Genomic DNA, 21,682 nt, shown 5'->3' with positions numbered 1-21,682 from the left:
GTTGTCTTGATGGTTATTCAGGTTTTTATCAGATTCCAGTTGCACCAGAGGACCAAGAGAAGACTACCTTCACTTGTCCTTTTCGCACTTTTGCTTTTAGAAAAATGTCATTCGGACTATGCAATGTGCCTGCCACCTTTCAGCGATGCATGATGAGCATATTCTCTGACTATATGGGTAAGACAATTGAAGTGTTCATGGATGACTTCACAGTGCATGGTAACTCCTTTGAGGAATGCCTTGCCAACCTGGAAAATATCCTACAGAGATGCCTTGAGTCTAACCTTGTGCTTAATTATGAAAAGTGTCATTTTATGGTTAATCAAGGTATGGTATTAGGACATGTTGTTTCAGCTAAAGGAATTGAAGTAGACAAAGCTAAGGTAGACACAATTAAAAATCTACCTTATCCTGCTAATGTAAAAGAAGTCCGTTCTTTCCTTGGTCATGCAGGATTCTATAGGAGATTCATAAAAGATTTCTCCAAAATCACACAACCTTTATGTAAATTGTTCCAACAAGATGTGACATTTGATTTTGATACAGGTTGCAAAACTGCATTTGATCTGATAAAGAAATTGCTTGTGACTGCCCCGATTATTCAAGCACCTGATTGGAACATGCCCTTTGAAATCATGTGTGATGCAAGCAACTATGCAGTAGGAGCAGTCTTGGGGCACCGTGTGGGAAACTCACCCCACATCATTCACTATGCCTCTTGCACACTGGATGCTACACAAAGCAACTATACAACAACAGAAAAGAAGCTCTTAGCTATTGTATTTGCTTTAGAGAAATTCATATCATATCTCTTGGGGACCAAAGTCATTGTCTATTCTGAACATGCATCTTTGCGATATTTGATCAAGAGAAAGGAAGCAAAATCGAGACTCATTCGATGGATCCTTCTATTACAAGAGTTTGATCTGGAGATAAGAGACAAGAAAGGAAAAGAAAATCTTGTGGCTGACCACCTCAGCCGGCTCCCATCTAGCTCTGCGCCTTATCCAGTTAAGGAAGACTTCCTAGACGAAAATCTGTTCGTCACTCATTCTGCCTAAGTGGATCGCACCATACACCTTACACCCCAGGGGAGTACTCAGTTTCCTTTGTTCTTTTATGTTTCTTATAGATTGAGGACAATGCATGATTTAGGTGTGGGGGTGCATATCTCTTCTTCTTCTCTTCTTCTCTTCTTCTTCTTTTCCTCTTCTTCTCCTTTCTCCTTTCAGATTTGCGATTTTGCTTGTTACAGTCAGTCTGCGAAATTTTTTTCTTCTTCCTTTCAATTTTTGCGATTTTCCTTTCAGTTATTTTTTAATTTATGCTTTAAATAACACACACACAACCACAACCTTCTTCTTCTTCTTTTTGTTTTTCTCTACTCAAACTGATGAACTATGTTGGATGAGTTTTTCTTTCCATGACCCCATTGATGTGATGACTCTTTAAACTTATGTTGAATCAATTGCAGTGAGTTATATTCATGTTTGAGAATTGCCTTTTGAATTGAATCTTAGAGTTTGCCATGGTGAAAAATATATTGATGACACTCATTAGAGAGAATGAACTGAAAATTGTGTGAATGAACTTAACATGACTTGATTTAGCAATTGGTGTTGATTTGCCAAAATCATTGAGAGAAAGAAATTCACAAAGGCTTAGACTTCAAAAGCACAAATTGAAAACTGTTCCAATGGTCAAAAGACTATGAATAGAGCTAGTAGCCACTTAGACAGGTGACCAACTGAGTAACTGGGGGTGGGTATCACAAATATGTACCTTCACATCAAAAGGTTGGTGACTTGTTCAAGCAAAATTAAAAGTGCAAAAAGCTGAATAAAGTACTTCAAGGTAAGGGCAAGTCACTCTGAAAGCTAGAAAAAGTCTTATCTGAACAAATAATATGTGCATATATGATCTCTCTTGAGTAAAACAAATCCTAGCCATGGTAAGCAAAGGGAAACAAGGAAAGAAGGTGAGTAATCTTCATGCATATATTCTTCACTGCAATGATTCAAAATAGGTGTCTTGAGTAAGAGCTTAAGTGGAAATAAGGATATACAGCAAAGAAAGCTTATTTGACTATGTTTATTTGCTTGAGGACAAGCAAAAGGCTATGTGTGGGGGTATTTGATAGAACATATTTTAGTCCATTTTCTCTTGATATTATTGATGATTATTTACATGATTTCTAATTAATTTAGTGCTCTTGGCATTGTTTTGCAGAAAATGGTGAAAAAGGACATTTTGGAGAAAATCCCCTTAAAACTGCCTTAAATGGAGCAAAGGAGAGCAAGCCTGCCAAGTTGGAATCAAGTCAAGCTAAATAAGGAAAGTGGCAAATATGGAAAGAACATTCAGCCAAAGCAATTTGAAATTCAAATTTCAAATCTCCAAGTAGCCTTTTCCTTATTCAAGAAGCCAAATCTCAAGTTGCCACATATGAAGAGCCAAATAAGGAAAGTATTTTTAAATTCAAATCTTCAAGATTCATATTCAAATTTTGAATTTCAAGATTCACCTTGTCAAAGAAGCCAAAGAAAGTCACACATGCCACACATGCCTTGCACATTCAAAATTCAAATTGCAAAGAAGGCTGCATGGGCGGCAAGGAGAGTGTGAAGGCAAGTCTTGGGTACCTTGGGCAGCATCTTGAAGATACTAGGGCAGCATCTTGAAGATACTAGGACAGGAAGCAAAGACCAAAGAGCCCACTCCTTGCAATTGAAGACAAGTCCCACGTTTTTCCCTCCACACATGTGCATAGATGGCACACCTTGGACCAAGGGTATTTTGGGCAGCCTCTAAAAGATACATGGACAGCTAAGAAACCCTAGGCAGCCTCTCAAGACATATTTAAAGGGTTCAATGTAATACCCGGCTAGACTCCGGTATCGGAACTCCTACCGTCCGGTGGAATTTCGGATGTCGGAAGCCTCTAGTAGGGTAGAAGTATGTTTTCATAAAATGTTTAAAGGTATTTCATGGTTTTAAGTAAAATGGAAATGAGTTTTTGTATAAAAATAACCTTGAAGGAAAACTTAGGTTCGGCCGCTGAACCTCAAGTTCGGCCGCCGAACATGCATGCCTTCAGGAGCGCCTTTAGGCCCCCGAAAGCATAGGTGAGGAAAGTCCAGGTTCGGCCGCCGAACCTCAAGTTCGGCCGCCGAACATGGCATGCATGCGGAGGCACGTTCGGCCCCCGAACGTGGCCTGGCCAGCCACTATAAAAGGGTCCCTTAGCCAAAAATGGGCGAGCTTTCTCCCCATTTCCGGCCAAGGTGAGTTCTCCGCCGCCCCTCACCGATCTTGAGTTCTTTCCTTCCCATATTACTCGATTTTCATGAGTTTTTAACTTGTTTTGAAGATTTTCAAGCTTTGAGCAAAGTTTTGGAGCTTTGAGGCTCAAGAACTCAAAACCTCCCACCTCCGAGTTTAGGGCGTCTCTCCCTCGATCTACAAGAGGTAAGAGCCGATCTTAAACTCATTCTATGTTTAAAGTAAGTTTTATGCAAGATCTATGGGGTAAAATGCATGTTTAGCTCATGGTTAGGTTTATGGGTTTTATATGTGTTTATGAACAATGTGAGTTGTTTGTTGTGTTGTAGTTGGGGTTTTGATGGTTTGATGCCCCTAGGAGCTTGCATGCTTGTGTTTGAGTGTTGTAGAATAGGTTTATGCATGTTGGATAGTTTTGGAGGTATAAATGCTTAGGGGAGCTGAGTTTCTGCCATTTTGGGAGAAACCAGGTTCGGCAGCCGAAGGAACTTTTGGCCGCCGAACGTGCTTGTGGAGGCAGCCTTCGGCTGCCGAAGCTTGCCCCCGAAAGGAGACTTTCATCTCTGTCTGGCACTTTCGGCCGCTGAAGGTGTCGCCGAACATGCATGAGTTTCGCCTCTGTCTGGGAGTTTCGGCCGCCGAAGGTGCCGCCGAACCTACCTGGCTTTCGGCTCTGGAGGGACTTTCGGCCGCCGAACCTGCCGCCGAAAGTGCCCTGTCCAGCCCTTTCTTGCATGTTTTTCTATGATTATTCCATGATGTTTTAGGGGGTTTTTGGGGAATAGTTAGAGTTATGTTCATGTATGTTTGGTCCCTCATTTGAGTCCACCTGTGTAGGTTCGGACCCGAGGAACCGAGGACCTCAGCAGTGAGTATTTTGCCCCAGTGTCTGGTCAGAGCTACCCAGAGGTGAGTGGAATAAACCTTTATATTTTAAGTAAAACAATTATACAGTTTTGAGCATATACATGCATCATGAATGCCATGTGATGTTTTAGGTTGTTTGCATTAGAATCCACGAATATGTTGCATTGCACATTTGAATGTTGATGTGGATGAATGTTGGATGATCCATAGCCCTTGATCTATGATATGACGATGTGATATGTACGGTACGGAAAGTAAGACCAGTGGGACCCATTCTACGTTCGCTGGCACTATGTAAGAGAAAGACCAGGACCCATTCTACGTTCTGGCACAGTTAGACACTGTTATGTTATGATATGTAAGGGAAAGACCAGGACCCATTCTACGTTCTGGCACAGTTGGACTATGTAGAGGGCCATTGGTGACAAGTTCATCCTTGATGTGATTTAGCTGTGATGTGATGCATTCCATGATCCATATGATTTAAATGTTTTTATTATTCTGCTCACTGGGCTCTAGTAGCTCACCCCTCTCCCATTTCCCCAGGATTGCAGGTACAGGGTAGACCAGGAGATCCATAAGAGTAAGGAAGTCTTGTGAATGTAATAGATAGTGTGGACATGATAAATGTATTAATGTTATGTAAAAGTACAGTTTTAGTCATGTAATGACTTTGAGGTTAGAGATTGTGCTTGACATTATGTATGAGGTATCCCTTTTAATACATGATCCTGGATGTTTTATAATGTTCATGTAAGCCAACTCATCTTATGATGTATCGCCCATTGGGGTATTGATGAGATCCCACAGAGGGGTCATGATTATGATTATGAGTATGTTCAGTGCATGCACAGGTTGAGTTTGGCTTATGAATGAAGGAAAAGTTTTAAATTTTTGTATGTATGTTGTTGATCATGTATGGGATTAATCAGGTTCACAGGATGTATGTTAGGCTTGCTACGGGTCTTGGCGGCCTTAAGCCGACCCGGATCCTAGCGCCGGTAGCGGTCCGATTTTCGGGTCGTTACAGAATGGTATCAGAGCCCTAGGTTCATAGGATCGGACCTAGAGTGTCGGGCTCATAGATGTTCTAGAAGGTCAAGCACAATAGGAAAGATCATGTCCACTAGGATAGGATGTGGAGTCCTGTCTTGTATGATGATGTGAAATGCCATGATTATATACATGTGCATTGATGCTATGATATGATTGATGTGTATGCGATGAGGGTTCATGCTTGCCCACTTGAACCATATGATGCTAATGTTTATGTTATGTGTACTGTGTTTTAGAAAACAGGATGAGAGGAACTCGTCGATCTGCACGATTGACTGGAGTGCCACCTGAGGATGAGGGCACGAGCGCCCGTCCTCCTACATTGCCTAGGGCAATGTCTTGTAGAGCAAACAGAGAAAGAGTGTCAAGGGACCCTAGAAGGTCTTTTGATGCTAGCAGAAGGGGGACTGATAGAGGAGGAAATTCTTCAGATGTGAGGGAGGTTATGGAAGAGGATCAGAGGAGGGATGGGAACCTGGATGTGAGCATAGAGGAAGAAGGGACAGGGGAGTCTCAGGGAGGCGTTCAGGCCTCGGGGTATGGTTTTCCACCCCACTATCCACCCTTCCCACAGGGTTCAGGGTATCCGATGGGAGGCACATCGGATTATTCCAGCTTTAACCCCTACCCTACCTACATGCCTTATCCACCTTTCTATCCACCTTACACACAGTACCCAGCTTATCCACCCTCACCCTTCTATCCAAACCCAGCAAACCCCACCTCGGGGAATGCTGCACCCCCACCTCCACCACCTACAGAACCAGCAGCCCCAGTTACTCAACCTTCTAGACCTAGCTTAGCCGGTGGGAGCAAAGTAAAGATGACAGATTACCTCAAGCTGGATGCTCCCAAATACAAGTCAGGGGATGACCCCTTTGAGTATCTGAGAGTAGTGAAGACAATAACTGATGAGCTAGGGGCGGATGATAGCAGGGCCATTCAGATGGCAGGGTTCACCTTAAAGTGCAAGAAGGCACGAGAATGGTTCAAGTGTTATGTGGACCTGAGACTAGACGGCATGACATGGGAAGAATTTGCGAATGAGTTCATTGGATGGGCTTTTCTAGATAATTCTAGAGAACTGAAAATGATTGAGTTTGAGCAACTGAGGCAGACAGAGCACATGAGTGTAGAGGAGTTCACGGATAAATTCTTTGAGCTATTGCCTTTTTCAGGGCAAGCTCTAGATACAGATACGAAGAAAGCCAAGAGGTATGTTATGAAGCTGCATTCTAGGTACTCCTCGTTGATCCAGTCAGTTGAGAGAGAAAGTTTCCACACTGTGGTGGATATGGCTCGAAGGATGGAGGCGAGTGCTATAGTTGAGGGGTCAGTGAAGCAGTCAGTGACCCAGTCTTCAGGGGTTAAGACCCCAGGCAGAGGAGGGCCAGATCTCTCTTCTCAGAGCTCAAGTAAGAAGAGGTGGGATAACACCACCAAGAAGCCGAAGAAGAATAAGTTTTGGAATAAGTTGAAATCCGGTCTGGGATTTGGCGGTGGCTCGAGCTCAGGCTCAGATGGTATAGAATGCCAGCGATGTGGAAGGCCGCACAGGGGAGTGTGTCGAGCTGGGACTAATGCATGTTTCAGATGTGGACAGGAGGGACACATAGCTCGGGAGTGTCCTAGAGCACCTTTTATGGGCCAGCCCCAGCAGACAGCTTCTGGTAGTGTGGCACAGCCAGCAGCTCCAGCCACAACTTAGGGCAGTGGCAGAGGTAGAGGGAGAGGGGCAGCCTCTTCTTCTGGTTCTCGAGGTGAAGGTCCATCAGCTCCAGCCAGGATCTTCACCATGACTCAGCAGGAGGCTAACACATCCAACACCGTGGTGTCAGGTAATCTCATCATTGGGTGTTCTGATGTGTATGCTTTAATGGACCCGGGTGCATCTCATTCATTTATTGCTCCGAGAGCCGTCGAGAGGTTGGGTCTGATAGTCTCTGGGTTAGAGTGTCCCCTATGGGTCAGTGGACCCAAGTGTGACCCGTCAGTGGCAGTGTCAGTATGCCAGTACAGTCCGGTTTTTATTGAGGGAAGATGCCTCTCCGCCAACCTTGTGGTTCTAGATTTGACAGACTTTGACGTCATTCTAGGGATGGATTGGCTATCTACCCATGGTGCTACCTTGGACTGCAAGGACAAGGTAGTCAGGTTCAGAGATCAGAACGGGTCAGAGGTCGTCTTCAGAGGAGACAAGAGGGGCAAACCTAGAGGTCTGATATCAGCTCTTCAGGCTCGTAGGTTGCTTAGGAAGGGATGTCAGGGGTACTTAGCTCATGTGAGAGAGCTAGACAGTCAGGTCAGGGAGCCAGCCTCGGTGCCAGTTGTCAGAGAGTTTCAGGATGTTTTTCCAGACGAGCTTCCGGGTTTACCACCTGCTAGGGAGATAGAGTTCGAGATAGAGTTGGTACCTGGAACTAGGCCGATCTCTATCCCTCCCTACAGGATGGCCCCAGCTGAGTTGAAGGAGTTGAAGGAGCAGTTGCAAGAGCTGGTAGAAAAGGGCTTCATCCGACATAGTACCTCACCTTGGGGTGCTCCGGTCTTGTTTGTGAGAAAGAAGGATGGGTCCCTTAGACTTTGTATCGACTACAGGCAGTTGAACAAGGTCACTACCAAAAATAGGTACCCTTTGCCAAGGATCGACGATCTATTCGACCAGCTAGCAGGAGCGGGTTGTTTCTCCAAAATAGATCTGAGATCGGGGTATCATCAGCTAAGGATAAGGGAGGAAGACGTGCCAAAGACAGCTTTCAGGACCAGATATGGGCATTTTGAGTTCCTTGTGATGCCGTTTGGGTTAACCAACGCCCCTGCAGCATTCATGGATCTCATGAACAGAGTATTTAGCCGGTACCTGGATCACTTCGTTATTGTCTTCATAGATGATATCTTGGTGTATTCTAGGAATGCAGAGGAGCATGCCCATCATCTGCGGTTGGTCTTGCAGACTTTGAGGGAACATGGCTTGTATGCCAAGTTCTCTAAGTGTGAGTTCTGGCTGAGGAGCATTTCATTCTTGGGGCATGTTGTGTCAGAGAATGGTATAGAGGTAGACCCCAAGAAGACAAAAACTGTGGCTAACTGGCCTAGACCCACTTCAGTGACAGAGATCAGAAGTTTCTTGGGTTTGGCAGGTTACTACAGGAGGTTCGTTTAGGACTTCTCAAAGATTGCAGCTCCTCTGACCAGATTAACCAGGAAGAATCAGAAGTTTGTGTGGACCGACCAGTGCGAAGAGAGTTTTGAAGAGCTTAAGAAGAGGTTGACTTCAGCACCAGTTTTAGCTCTGCCATCTAGTGATGAGGACTTTACGGTCTTTTGTGATGCGTCCCGTGTGGGACTAGGTTGTGTACTGATGCAAAATGAGAGGGTGATTGCTTATGCTTCTTGGCAGCTGAAGAAGCATGAGTTGAATTACCCCACACATGACCTGGAGATGGCAACAGTAATCTTTGCACTCAAGATGTGGAGGCACTACCTCTATGGGGTAAAATGTGAGATCTTCATAGATCATAAAAGGCTGCAGTACATCCTGAGTCAAAGAGATTTGAACTTGAGACAGAGAAGATGGGTGGAGCTGCTGAGTGACTATGATTGCAAGATTCAGTACCATCCGGGTAAGGCGAATGTTGTGGCAGACGCCTTAAGCCGGAAATCACTCGGCAGTTTATCCCACATATCGGCAGAGAGGAGGCCAGTGGTGAAGGAGTTTTACAAGCTCATTGAGGAAGGTCTTCAGATGGAGTTGTCTGGTACAGGTGCCTTGATGGCCTAGATGAGAGTAGCACCCGTGTTTCTGGAGCAGGTGGCTCAGAAACAGCATGAGGACCCGGAGTTAGTGAAGATTGCCAGGACTGTTCAGTCAGGCAATGATAGTGAGTTCAGATTCGACAGCAAGGGGATCCTCCGCTATGGGAGCAGACTGTGTGTACCAGATGACATAGGGCTAAAAGGAGACATTATGAGAGAGGCTCATAATGCAAGATACATTATTCACCCCGGAGCCACCAAGATGTATCAAGATCTAAAGAAGGTTTATTGGTGGCCAGCTATGAAGAAAGAAGTGGCACAGTTTGTGTCAGCCTGCGAAGTGTGTCAGAGGGTGAAGCTGGAACATCAGAAGTCGGCTGGAATGCTTAACCCGCTACCTATTCCAGAGTGGAAATGGGAGAATATAGCTATGGACTTCGTAGTGGGGTTACCGGCGGCGTCCAACAGAGTGGACTCCATATGGGTGATGGTGGACAGACTTACCAAATCTGCTCACTTCATCCCTGTCAGGAGTGGCTATTCTGTGGACAAGTTGGCGCAGGTGTATGTTGATGAGATCGTCAAGCTGCATGGGGTTCCGGTTTCGATAGTGTCGGATAGAGGGCCCCAGTTCACCTCTAGGTTTTGGCGGAGTCTGCAGAGTGCCATGGGTACCAGGTTGGATTTCAGTACTGCCTTCCACCCACAGACGGACGGACAATCAGAAAGGACCATCCAGACCATAGAGGATATGCTCAGGATGTGTGTGCTGGACTTTGGCGGTTCTTGGAGGCAGCATCTACCTTTGGTGGAGTTTGCCTACAATAACAGCCATCATGCTAGCATCGGGATGGCTCCATATGAAGCTTTATATTGGAGGAAGTGCAGATCACCTGTTTGCTGGGAAGAAGTTGGAGAAAAGGCCTTGGCAGGGCCTGAGCTTGTAGAAATCACCAGCAAGGTAGTACCCATAATCAGAGAAAGGATCAAGACTGCTGCAAGCAGACAGAAGAGTTATGCAGACGTCCGCATAAGACAGTTAGAGTTTCAGGAGGGGGATTTGGTATTGCTCAAGGTGTCTCCTATGAAAGGAGTGGTTCGCTTCGGAAAGAAAGGTAAACTAGCCCCACGATACATCGGACCCTTTGAAATCTTGCAAAAGATTGGGAATGTGTCGTACAAGCTGGATTTACCTGCTTCAATGGAAAGAATCCATCCGGTTTCCCATGTTTCAATGTTGAGGAAGTTTGTGTCAGATCCGAGCAAGGTTCTTAGTGAGCCTGATGTGGAGGTCCAAGAGGATCTCACCTTTGTTGAACAGCCAGTACGGATCATAGACACCCAGATCAGAAAGCTAAGAAACAAGGAAATCCCGATGGTGAAAGTCCTGTGGAACCACCACAAATTGGAAGAATGCACTTGGGAGACACGGGAGTCTATGCTCCAGCAGTACCCTCATCTCTTTTAAGGTTAGATCTCTATGTGTTTATGTGCTATGTATGTATGTAATGTCTTATGCCATGCTATGTGCTAGTTGAGGAACATTCGGGGACGAATGTTCTTAAGGGGGGGAGAATGTAATACCCGGCTAGACTCCGGTATCGGAACTCCTACCGTCCGGTGGAATTTCGGATGTCGGAAGCCTCTAGTAGGGTAGAAGTATGTTTTCATAAAATGTTTTAAGGTATTTCATGGTTTTAAGTAAAATGGAAATGAGTTTTTGTATAAAAATAACCTTGAAGGAAAACTCAGGTTCGGCCACCGAACCTCAAGTTCGGCCGCCGAACATACATGCCTTCGGGAGCGCCTTTAGGCCCCCGAAAGCATAGGTGAGGAAAGTCCAGGTTCGGCCGCCGAACCTCAAGTTCGGCCGCCGAACATGGCATGCATGCGGAGGCACGTTCGGCCCCCGAACGTGGCCTGGCCAGCCACTATAAAAGGGTCCCTTAGCCGAAAATGGGCGAGCTTTCTCCCCATTTCCGGCCAAGGTGAGCTCTCCGCCGTCCCTCACCGATCTTGAGTTCTTTCCTTCCCATATTACTCGATTTTCATGAGTTTTTAACTTGTTTTGAAGATTTTCAAGCTTTGAGCAAAGTTTTGGAGCTTTGAGGCTCAATAACTCAAAACCTCCCACCTCCGAGTTTAGGGCGTCTCTCCCTCGATCTACAAGAGGTAAGAGCCGATTTTAAGCTCATTCTATGTTTAAAGTAAGTTTTATGCAAGATCTATGGGGTAAAATGCATGTTTAGCTCATGGTTAGGTTTATGGGTTTTATATGTGTTTATGAACAATGTGAGTTGTTTGTTGTGTTGTAGTTGGGGTTTTGATGGTTTGATGCCCCTAGGAGCTTGCATGCTTGTGTTTGAGTGTTGTAGAATAGGTTTATGCATGTTGGATAGTTTTGGAGGCATAAATGCTTAGGGGAGCTGAGTTTCTGCCATTTTGGGAGAAATCAGGTTCGGCAGCCGAAGGAACTTTCGGCCGCCGAACGTGCTTGTGGAGGCAGCCTTCGGCTGCCGAAGCTTGCCCCCGAAAGGAGACTTTCGTCTCTGTCTGGCACTTTCGGCCGCCGAAGGTGCCGCCGAACATGCATGAGTTTCGCCTCTGTCTGGGAGTTTCGGCTGCCGAAGGTGCCGCCGAACCTGCCTGGCTTTCGGCTCTGGAGGGACTTTCGGCCGCCGAACCTGCCGCCGAAAGTGCCCTGTCCAGCCCTTTCTTGCATGTTTTTCTATGATTATTCCATGATGTTTTAGGGGGTTTTTGGGGAATAGTTAGAGTTATGTTCATGTATGTTTGGTCCCTCATTTGAGTCCACCTGTGTAGGTTCGGACCTGAGGAACCGAGGACCTCAGCAGTGAGTCTTTTGCCCCAGTGTCTGGTCAGAGCTACCCAGAGGTGAGTGGAATAAACCTTTATATTTTAAGTAAAACAATTATACAGTTTTGAGCATATACATGCATCATGAATGCCATGTGATGTTTTAGGTTGTTTGCATTAGAATCCACAAATATGTTGCATTGCACGTTTTAATGTTGATGTGGATGAATGTTGGATGATCCATAGCCCTCGATCTATGATATGACGATGTGATATGTACGGTACGGAAAGTAAGACCAGTGGGACCCATTCTACGTTCGCTGGCACTATGTAAGAGAAAGACCAGGACCCATTCTACGTTCTGGCACAGTTAGACACTGTTATGTTATGATATGTAAGGGAAAGACCAGGACCCATTCTACGTTCTGGCACAGTTGGACTATGTAGAGGGCTATTGGTGACAAGTTCATCCTTGATGTGATTTAGCTGTGATGTGATGCATTCCATGATCCATATGATTTAAATGTTTTTATTATTCTGCTCACTGGGCTCTAGTAGCTCACCCCTCTCCCATTTCCCCAGGATTGCAGGTACAGGGTAGACCAGGAGATCCATAAGAGTAAGGAAGTCTTGTGAATGTAATAGATAGTGTGGACATGATAAATGTATTAATGTTATGTAAAAGTACAGTTTTAGTCATGTAATGACTTTGAGGTTAGAGATTGTGCTTGACATTATGTATGAGGTATCCCTTTTAATACATGATCCTGGATGTTTTATAATGTTCATGTAAGCCAACTCATCTTATGATGTATCGCCCATTGGGGTATTGATGAGATCCCACAGAGGGGTCATGATTATGATTATGAGTATGTTCAGTGCATGCACAGGTTGAGTTTGGCTTATGAATGAAGGAAAAGTTTTAAATTTTTTTACGTATGTTGTTGATCATGTATGGGATTAATCAGGTTCACAGGATGTATGTTAGGCTTGCTACGGGTCTTGGCGGCCTTAAGCCGACCCGGATCCTAGCGCCGGTAGCGGTCCGATTTTCGGGTCGTTACATTCAAGAAGACCAAGAGAGGCATAATCCTCTCCCCCCATTCGGCCAAGCAAGGACCAGCGCTCCTCTGCTCCCTTTCAAGCAATCGATTCACCTTTTCATCTTCTCTTCTTGTTTTTGATTTTTGTTTCAGCCATGAGTGGCTGAAACCTTTTATTCTAGTTGAAGATTGGTTAAAACTAAGGTTGTTTTATGGATTGTGAGATCTGAACATAAACTATTTGTCTTTGATTAGTTCAATATTCATGCAATTGTGTGTTTGAATCTATGATTACTTTGTTGTTTTGATCAAATTGGCCACTTGATTCTTGATTGCAAGGTAATTGATTGTTAGTTGGGATAATTTCTAGTCTGTAATTGCTGGAATTATTCTAACATAAGAACATTTGGTATAAAAACTAAGGAATTGTATGATCTAGCAACATCTCATTCGTTTGAGCAGCTAGGATTGGATCTCTCTCTTTCTTCATGCAATTGACAATTGTTTTGATGCCTATGGCCCAAGGACATTTCTTGGCAATATGTTAATTAGAAATTGATTAGAGGAAGTTCCCTAATTGATTTAATCATAAGGAGAGACATGGTGGTGAGAAGCGTTTTCCACCTCAATAACTAATCTATTGAATCAATCAAGAGAACATAAGTTTCAATGATCAATCCAAACAACCAAGGTGGATCCATATCTTCAACTGGACCTTTCTCATATTAGATTTCTCTTCTATTTAATTATTACTTGCTCATTTAATTGCTGTCCGTAGTTTGCTAATCAAATCGATCTCAAACCCTCCCCCTTTTTTTACTTTTACTGCACTTTACTTTTGATCTGCTTTCAGTTACTTGCTTTCAGTTTCTCATTCAATTAATTCTCTTGGTCTTGTTGAGAAAAATAGATAAATTTACAATTCCCTGTGGATTCGATCCTTTACCACTATCTGCAGTTGTAAAATTGTTGATAACCGGAAAGGTTATTTTTGACCTGCTTCGACAACCACGAGTCAGTTATTAATCATCTTACAAAGCAGTATAGATACATGCACAATATACGATTCAATTAAACTTACAACTGGAAGTCTCTTGTATTTTGGATTTCGACCGCAGTTATTTTGCTTCCAAGCAACTTGCCCTTGTCCGTCGAAGGTTCCACCACCAGATAATTTGAATCGATCAATGTATGCAAAAGTAATCCAGCTGTCTTTGGCATACTTGCTAGGGTTTATTGGTGCTAACAAGGTTCCTTGGCCTTGAAGCTCCATGGATCCCTTGCATGGACCATTTAAGTCAGTTAAACCTATGGAATATGTTCCTTTGGGTACTACAACTCTGTTGGAACCCTTTGCTAAACAAGCCTCTTTCCACGCGCCCAATAATGCCTGAAAAGAAAAAAAAAAGGGAGATGAAAGTTCAGTTAAAATGAGGTATAAGAAAATCACGGCAAAATTCAAAATTAGGAATTGTCAGCACACCTTGCTAATATTTGACTTGCCATCAGTTTTACCACCGTAATTTTTCACATCAAATGCGGCAAATTGAACTCTACCAGCAAAAATAAACAATAATAGCAAAGATGTTAGGGAAAAATACGTCTCCAGGGTCATCATCTTCACGAAGCCTTTTCTTTTCTAAGTTCTTTCGTAAAATGCACGGCAAATTAGAATGGATTTCTCCTTGTTTGCAAAAGCTTTTATATCTAAGAAATCATCTAAAGTTACCGGATTTTATAACGGAGGGAAGTTATTTACTTGTAAATTTTGTTCTATTATTGGAAATTGTTTTGTCGCTTTTTAATAAAAAGCATAATAGAGAAATACCGACTAACGTCTAACCTATAAGTAGATATTGTCTTGTTTTTCATTCGTTTGCAGCAAAACTTATCTTTACGTCTGATACAACATATTTTAGTCCTTTTTATCTTTATATTATTGATGATTATTTACATGATTTATGCTTAATTTAGTGCTCTTGACATTATTTTGCAGAAAATGGTGAAAAATGACATTGTGGAGAAAATACCCTTAAAACTGCCTTAAATGGAGCAAAGGAGAGCAAGCCTGCCAAGTTGAACTCAAGTGAAGCTAAATAAGGAAAGTTCTAAATAAGGAAAGTGGCAAAGAAGGAAAGAACATTCAGCCAAAGCAATTTGAAATTCAAATTTCAAATCTCCAAGTAGCCTTTTCCTTATTCAAGAAGCCAAGTCTCAAGTTGCCATAAATGAAGAGCCAAATAAGGAAGGTATTTTGAATTTCAAATCTTCAAGATTCATATTCAATTCTGAATTTTAAAATCTAGCTTATCAAGGACGCCACATATAAAGATCACATGCTTGCCACCTTATGCCTTGCACATTCAAAATTCAAATTGAAAAGGAGGCTCCACCTTCCTTATTAGAGCATGGGCGGCAAGGAGAGTATGAAGGCAAGTCTTGGCCACCTTAGGCAGCATCTTGAAGACACTTGGGCAGCAAACAAAGACCAAAATACCCATTCTTGCGCAAGCCACACATGCCCCACATTTTTCCCTTCACACATGTGCATGGATGGCACATCTTGGACCAAGGGCATTTTGGACAGCCTCTTAAAACGTGGGCAGCATCTTGAAACCCTAAGACAACACCTTAAAACATGTTTAAAGATCTCAAAGAGGCCATCCAGGGCAGATTGGAAGAAGACACCATTCGGCCAAGGCAAGGAGGAGTGGCCGGCGCTCTCCCTTCTCCATCTCCATCTTCGGTTCTTCATCTTTTGCTTTTCCCTTTTATTTTCTGTTTTGTTTCAGCCACTCATGGCTGAAACCTTTTATTCTAGTTGAAGATTGGTTGAAACTATGGTTGTTTTATGGATTGTGAGATCTGAATATGAACTATTTGTCTTTGATTTGTTCAATATTCATGCAATTTGGTACTTGAATCTATGATTACTTTGTTGTTTTGATCAAATTGGCCACTTGATTCTTGATTGCAAGGTAATTAATTGTTAGTTTGGATAATTTTTAGTCCGTAATTGCTGGAATTATTCAGACCTAAGAACACTTGGTGTAACAACTAAGGAATTGTATGATCTAGCAACATCTCCATGCGATTGGGTAACTAGGATTGGATCTCTCTAGTTCTTCATGCAATTGACAATTGTTTTGATGCCTAAGACCCAAGGGCGTTCCTTGACAATTTGTTAATTAGTAATTGATTAGAGGACGTTCCCTAATTGATTTAAACATAAGGAGAGATATGGTGGTGAGAAGCGTCTTCCACATTCATAACTAATCTATTGAATCAATCAAGAGAACATAAGTTTCAATGATCAATCCGAATAACCAAAGTGGATCAATCTTGTCAACTAGACCTTTCTCATATTGAATTTCTCTTTTATTTTAATTACTTGCTTATTTAATTGATTTCAGTAGTTTGCTAATCAAATCAATCTCAAAACCCCCCTTTTTTTAGTTTAATTGCACTTTACTTTTGTTCTGCTTTCAATTACTTGCTTTCAGCTTCTCATTCAGTTAATTCTCTTGGTCTTGTTGAGAAAAATAGATAAGTTTTCAATTCTCTGTGGATTCGATCCTTTACCACTATCTGCAGTTGTAAAATTGTTGATAACCGGAAAGGTTATTTTTGACCGGCTTCGACACCCGCGAGTCAAAAAATTGGCGCCGTTGCCGGGGAATTGATTTAACTAATTTATTTTTCTTTAAGGACCTGATTTGTAATCCGAAGAACACCATATCGCAAATCTGAAAAAAAAAAGAGTGAAGACCACCTTTGCGCTGGAGCACCTTCTGGAACACATTCGGCCGTCGAACATCTCACCAAAAGGCACAATCACCATCGCAGATCTGAATCATGGATAAGGTAAGTAGATCTGATATTTCTTTTTTGACATCTTTTGTAAAAGATTTTGCCATAGGACTAGTTCAACAGGTTCAAGCAGCCCAGCCACCAAAGCCATGTAGGATCTGTGGATATGTGGGACACCCAACTGATCAATGTCCTACACTTTATGAGAATAGTCAGCCTAGACATACATTTGAAGGATTCAATGAGCAACCAGTTCATACATTTGGAGGATACTATGAACAGCCAAGACATGATCCATACTATAACACATACAATCCAGGTTGGGGAGACCCTCCGAACTTCAGTTATGCATGAGATAACAACTACCAGGATTATCAAGAAAATAAAGCCCAAGAAGAACCTCCAAGTTCCAACCAACACCTTGAAGAGAAGATTAGGACATTGGCAATTTCTGTGCAAACTCTCCAACAGCAGGTAGAACAATTGACCACCTCAATGAGTGCAACCATGATAAGAAGAGAGGACGAGTTTCAAGATGATGAGGAAGATGATGAAAGTTCACAAGTTCAAGAACAAGCTGCTGAAGAGAATCAACCAGAATACTGTTTGTCTAAACAAACTGGTCAAACAGAACCTGCTGATAGTTTAGATATTATTGATCGTATGAGCAAAGATGTTTTTTTTATAAATCAACATGATATTCTGATCAATGATCTTTGCAGGGAAGAAAGCCAGAAAAAACTAGAACTGAAAGAAACTGACTGTTGCATCCAACAGATGGACTACAAACATGCACATAACAAAGGAAAGCCAGTCGCACCTCTTCAGATCAGCCTTGCGCAGATTGAAACCACCACCTTTCGGCCGCCGAACCTCTCACCACAGCTTCCATCGCCTGAAACTCCTTTCAGCCTTCCAATGCAAATAGTTCATGCTCACAAGGAACAAATGGTATTCCAAGCACCTAAACCAAATGACCATGCAGATCAATGCCTTTCCAAACCTCCGGATAAGGTAGAATTTATTTTGCCTGAACTTAATGCCAAATTGCAGCTACCTATGGAGAAATATCAATCGAAGTTGGAAGTGCTAAAAAATGCAAACATAAGGGCTAGAGGCACACCTCATCTGAAAGAAGAGAAGCTAATCATGTTACTTCATGAGTACATGGAGAAAATAGGATGTGCTATGACAAAATCAAAAGGAGTGCTACACTTTTTACTCAATGCAGTTGGGACCCTTTTCCCTTCTCCAATTACTTTAGCCTTGATCAAGTGGATCGCACCATGCACACCACACCCAGGGGAGTACTCAGTTTCTTTTGCATTTTAATATTTCCTATACATTGAGGACAATGCATGATTTAGGTGTAGGGGTGCATATTTCTGAATTTTTAATTTTTGCTTTGAGTTTCAGTTTGAATTTTTATTTTCATTTTCAGTGTGATTTTTTTTTTCAAATTTTCATTTTGCTTTCAATAACACACACAAGCACAGTCTTCTTCCTTTTTGTCTTTCAATTTGCTTCACTCAAACTGATAGACTATGTTGATGAGCTTTTCTTTCCATAACCCCATTGATGTGATGACTCTTTAAACCTATGTTGAATCAATTGCAGTGAGTTGTATTCATGTTTGAGAATTGCCTTTTGAATTGAATCTTTGAGTTTGCCATGGTAAAAAATATATTGATGACACTCATTAGAGAGAATAAATTGAAATTGTGTGAATGAACTTAACATGACTTGATTTAGCCATTGGTGTTGATTTGCCCAAATCATTGAGAGAAAGAAAATTCAGCAAAGGCAAAGACCTCATAAGCACAAATTCAAAACTATTCCAATGGTTAAAAGACTATGAACAGAGCTAGTAGCCACTTGGACAGGTGACCAACTAAGTAACTGGGGGTGGGTATCACCAATATGTATCTTCACGTCAAAAGGATGGTGACTTTTTCAAGCAATATTAAAGTGCAAAAAGACTGAATAAAGTACTTCAAGGTAAGGGCAAGTCAATCCGAAAGCTGAAAAGAGTCTTATCTGAACAAATAATGTGTGCATATATGATCTCTCTCTTGAGTAAAATAAATCCTAGCCATGGTAAGCAAGGAGAACAAGGAAAGAAGGTGAGTAATCTTCATGCATATATTCTTCACTGCAATGATTCAAAATAGGTGTCTAGAGTAAGAGCTTAAGTGGAAATAAGGATCAAGTAGCAAAGAAAGCTTACTTGACTATGTTTATTTGCTTGAGGACAAGCAAAAGGCTAGGTGTGGGGGGGTATTTGATAGAGCATATTTTAGTCCTTTTTATCTTGATATTATTGATGATTACTTACATGATTTCTGCTTAATTTAGTGCTCTTGACATTATTTTGCAGAAAATGGTGAAAAATGACATTTTGGAGAAAATACCCTTAAAACTGCCTTAAATGGAGCAAAGGAGAGCAAGCCTACCAAGTTGAACTCAAGTGAAGCTAAATAAGGAAAATTCTAAATAAGAAAAGTGGCAAAGAAGGAAAGAACATTCAGCCAAAGCAATTTGAAATTCAAATTTCAAATCTCCAAGTAGCCTTTTCCTTATTCAAGAAGGCAAGTCTCAAGTTGGCATAAATGAAGAGCCAAATAAGGAAGGTATTTTGAATTTCAAATCTTCAAGATTCATATTCAAATTTTGAATTTCAAAATCCAGCTTATCAAGGAAGCCAAATCCAAAGATCACATGCTTGCCACCTCATGCCTTGCACATTCAAAATTCAAATTGCAAAGGAGGCTCCACCTTCCTTATTAGAGCATGGGCGGCAAGGAGAGTGTGAAGGCAAGTCTTGGGCACCTTGGGCAGCATCTTGAAGATACTTGGGCAGCAAACAAAGACCAAAAGACCCATTCTTGCACAAGCCACACATGCCCCACGTTTTTCCCTTCACACATGTGCATGGATGGCACATCTTAAACCAAGGGCATTTTGGGTAGCCTCTTAAAACGTGGACACCATCTTGAAAGCCTAAGACAGTATCTTAAAACATATTGAAAGATCTCAAAGAGGCCATCCAAGGCAGATTGGAAGAAGACACCATTAGGCCAAGGCAAGGAGGAGTAGCCGGCGCTCTCCCTTCTCCATCTCCATCTTCGGTTCTTCATCTTTTGCTTTCCCCCTTTATTTTCTGTTTTGTTTCAGCCATGAGTGGCTGAAACCTTTTATTCTAGTTTAAGATTGGTTGAAACTAAGGTTGTTTTATGGATTGTGAGATCTGAACATAAACTATTTGTCTTTGATTTGTTCAATATTCATGCAATTTGGTACTTGAATCTATAATTACTTTGTTGTTTTGATCAAATTAGCCACTTGATTCTTGATTGCAAGGTAATTAATTGTTAGTTTGGATAATTTTTAATCCGTAATTGCTGGAATTATTCAGACCCAAGAACACTTGGTGTAACAACTAAGGAATTGTATGATCTAGCAACATCTCCATGCGATTGGGTAGCTAGGATTGGATCTCTCTATTTCTTCATGCAAAAAAACCTTCCCTTTTTTTACTTTAATTGCAATCGACTTTTGTTCCGCTTTCAGTTACTTGCTTTTAGCTTCTCATTCAGTTAATTCTCTTGGTTTTGTTGAGAAAAATAGATAAGTTTTCAGTTCTCTATGGATTCGATCCTTTACCACTATCTGCAGTTGTAAAATTATTGATAACCGGAAAGGTTATTTTTGACCGGCTTCGACGACCGCAAGTCAACGTCTAAGCCTTTCATACTGATATAGCGATTTCTTACTTGTTCATGACAAGCACCCTCTAACGCCAATATTACATTTTCATTTGTCTCGCACCGTAAATATTCCAAAAATATTATATAAAAAAATTAGAATTCACATAAGTAGAAATCGTGTGCACTTTTTATGAGCCGCGTCACGTTTCCTTTTAAAGAAAATGAAACGGAGCAACGATTAATCGTGACACATACTCACAGTGACTTCCTTTCTTGAAGAGATTTTAAGTGATGATGCTTGAGTAGATCCTAAATCATAGTACAGGTAGATTTATTTGCTTCACAGAATATTCTATTTTCATAAAATTAGTGCCATGTACCTTCTAAATTCATAATCGGTGCTTGAATCTTTTGAAAATTGCCCTTAGCATGCAATAAAAAAAATTTTAAGATGTTAAGAAAACCTAATGAGAAAATGTATTTTTCGCCGAAGAGATTTCAATGCCTCGATATGTCGTGCACTGACACAAAATCAGCTAAAATGAAAAGTAAAGTAGGCGACGCACATACTCACGAGGTTCGATAATATATCGATATGATAGAGCTTATGCATTTTTATTCCAAAACTTTGAGCTTATTGACCAATGAGCACTCGAGCTGGCTTATTGATGCAGTCGAAAAATAGAGCTGTGCTGTGATTGGTTAAACTTGCAAGAATGAGAACGTGAGGTGATGGGTGCCCACGGCAGCCACTCCGATGCTCAACTCAATAAGTCTGAAGAGAAAATCGAGAGAAAGGAATTGCTTAGAACTTGAACAGTATAAAAGAACATCGTACCTTTGCCTCTCTGGCTGTTCTCCTTTAATACTGTAAGAAAACAGAGATAAATATAGCATTTTCTGATAATCCAATGATGATGTGATCGTTTGCTTGATCAGGAATATCGCCGGGTAATAGGTTGGTGATCCCGCGATTATAGGCATAATGGGTATACGCGGGACTATGGCTGATAATGATAACTTTGTGCCGAGACTCATCTTATCCCGGGGAGGGCAAGTCTTGCTAATAAACCGGGTGTTGAGGTGTGCGGGTCTTCCTTTCCTATAGTGGAGCCGCATTACCCACTCATCATATCTTGCCACATGGACCTATTATGTGTTGACAACTCATGCCTTTCTTTGGGCGACCCTTGTGCAGCATCACTTGGCCTGCTCGCAGCTCGAACCAAAGGTTATTAAGTTAAAGCTTAGCTTATGTAAACGTATGGTTTCTGATAATTGATTCTTGAAATTCTCACAGCACCTCGACCCATCAAATGAATAAGTTTTTATTAAACAAGTTTC

At 41.9% G+C, this 21,682-nt stretch overlaps 1 protein-coding gene across 1 annotated transcript in view; it reads right to left on the bottom strand.

Annotated features, from left to right (window-relative positions):
* Window positions 1-21,376, bottom strand: part of LOC110608950 (exopolygalacturonase-like) — a 39,555-nt gene extending 18,179 nt beyond the window's left edge. The window contains exons 1-3 of the mRNA XM_021748229.1: window positions 21,177-21,376; window positions 14,305-14,374; window positions 13,903-14,211 (exon numbers count right to left, since the gene is read on the bottom strand). Coding sequence (XP_021603921.1) covers window positions 13,903-14,211; window positions 14,305-14,374; window positions 21,177-21,376 — 579 coding nt within the window. The remainder of the gene's footprint in view (window positions 1-13,902; window positions 14,212-14,304; window positions 14,375-21,176) is intronic.
* Window positions 21,377-21,682: the final 306 nt, after the last annotated feature.

The sequence above is a fragment of the Manihot esculenta genome, chromosome 18, assembly GCF_001659605.2.
Source record: "Manihot esculenta cultivar AM560-2 chromosome 18, M.esculenta_v8, whole genome shotgun sequence".
In the NCBI taxonomy this organism is placed as follows: domain Eukaryota; kingdom Viridiplantae; phylum Streptophyta; class Magnoliopsida; order Malpighiales; family Euphorbiaceae; genus Manihot; species Manihot esculenta.
Note: the sequence above shows the minus strand (reverse complement) of the source record. Positions and strands in the feature narration are given on the sequence as shown.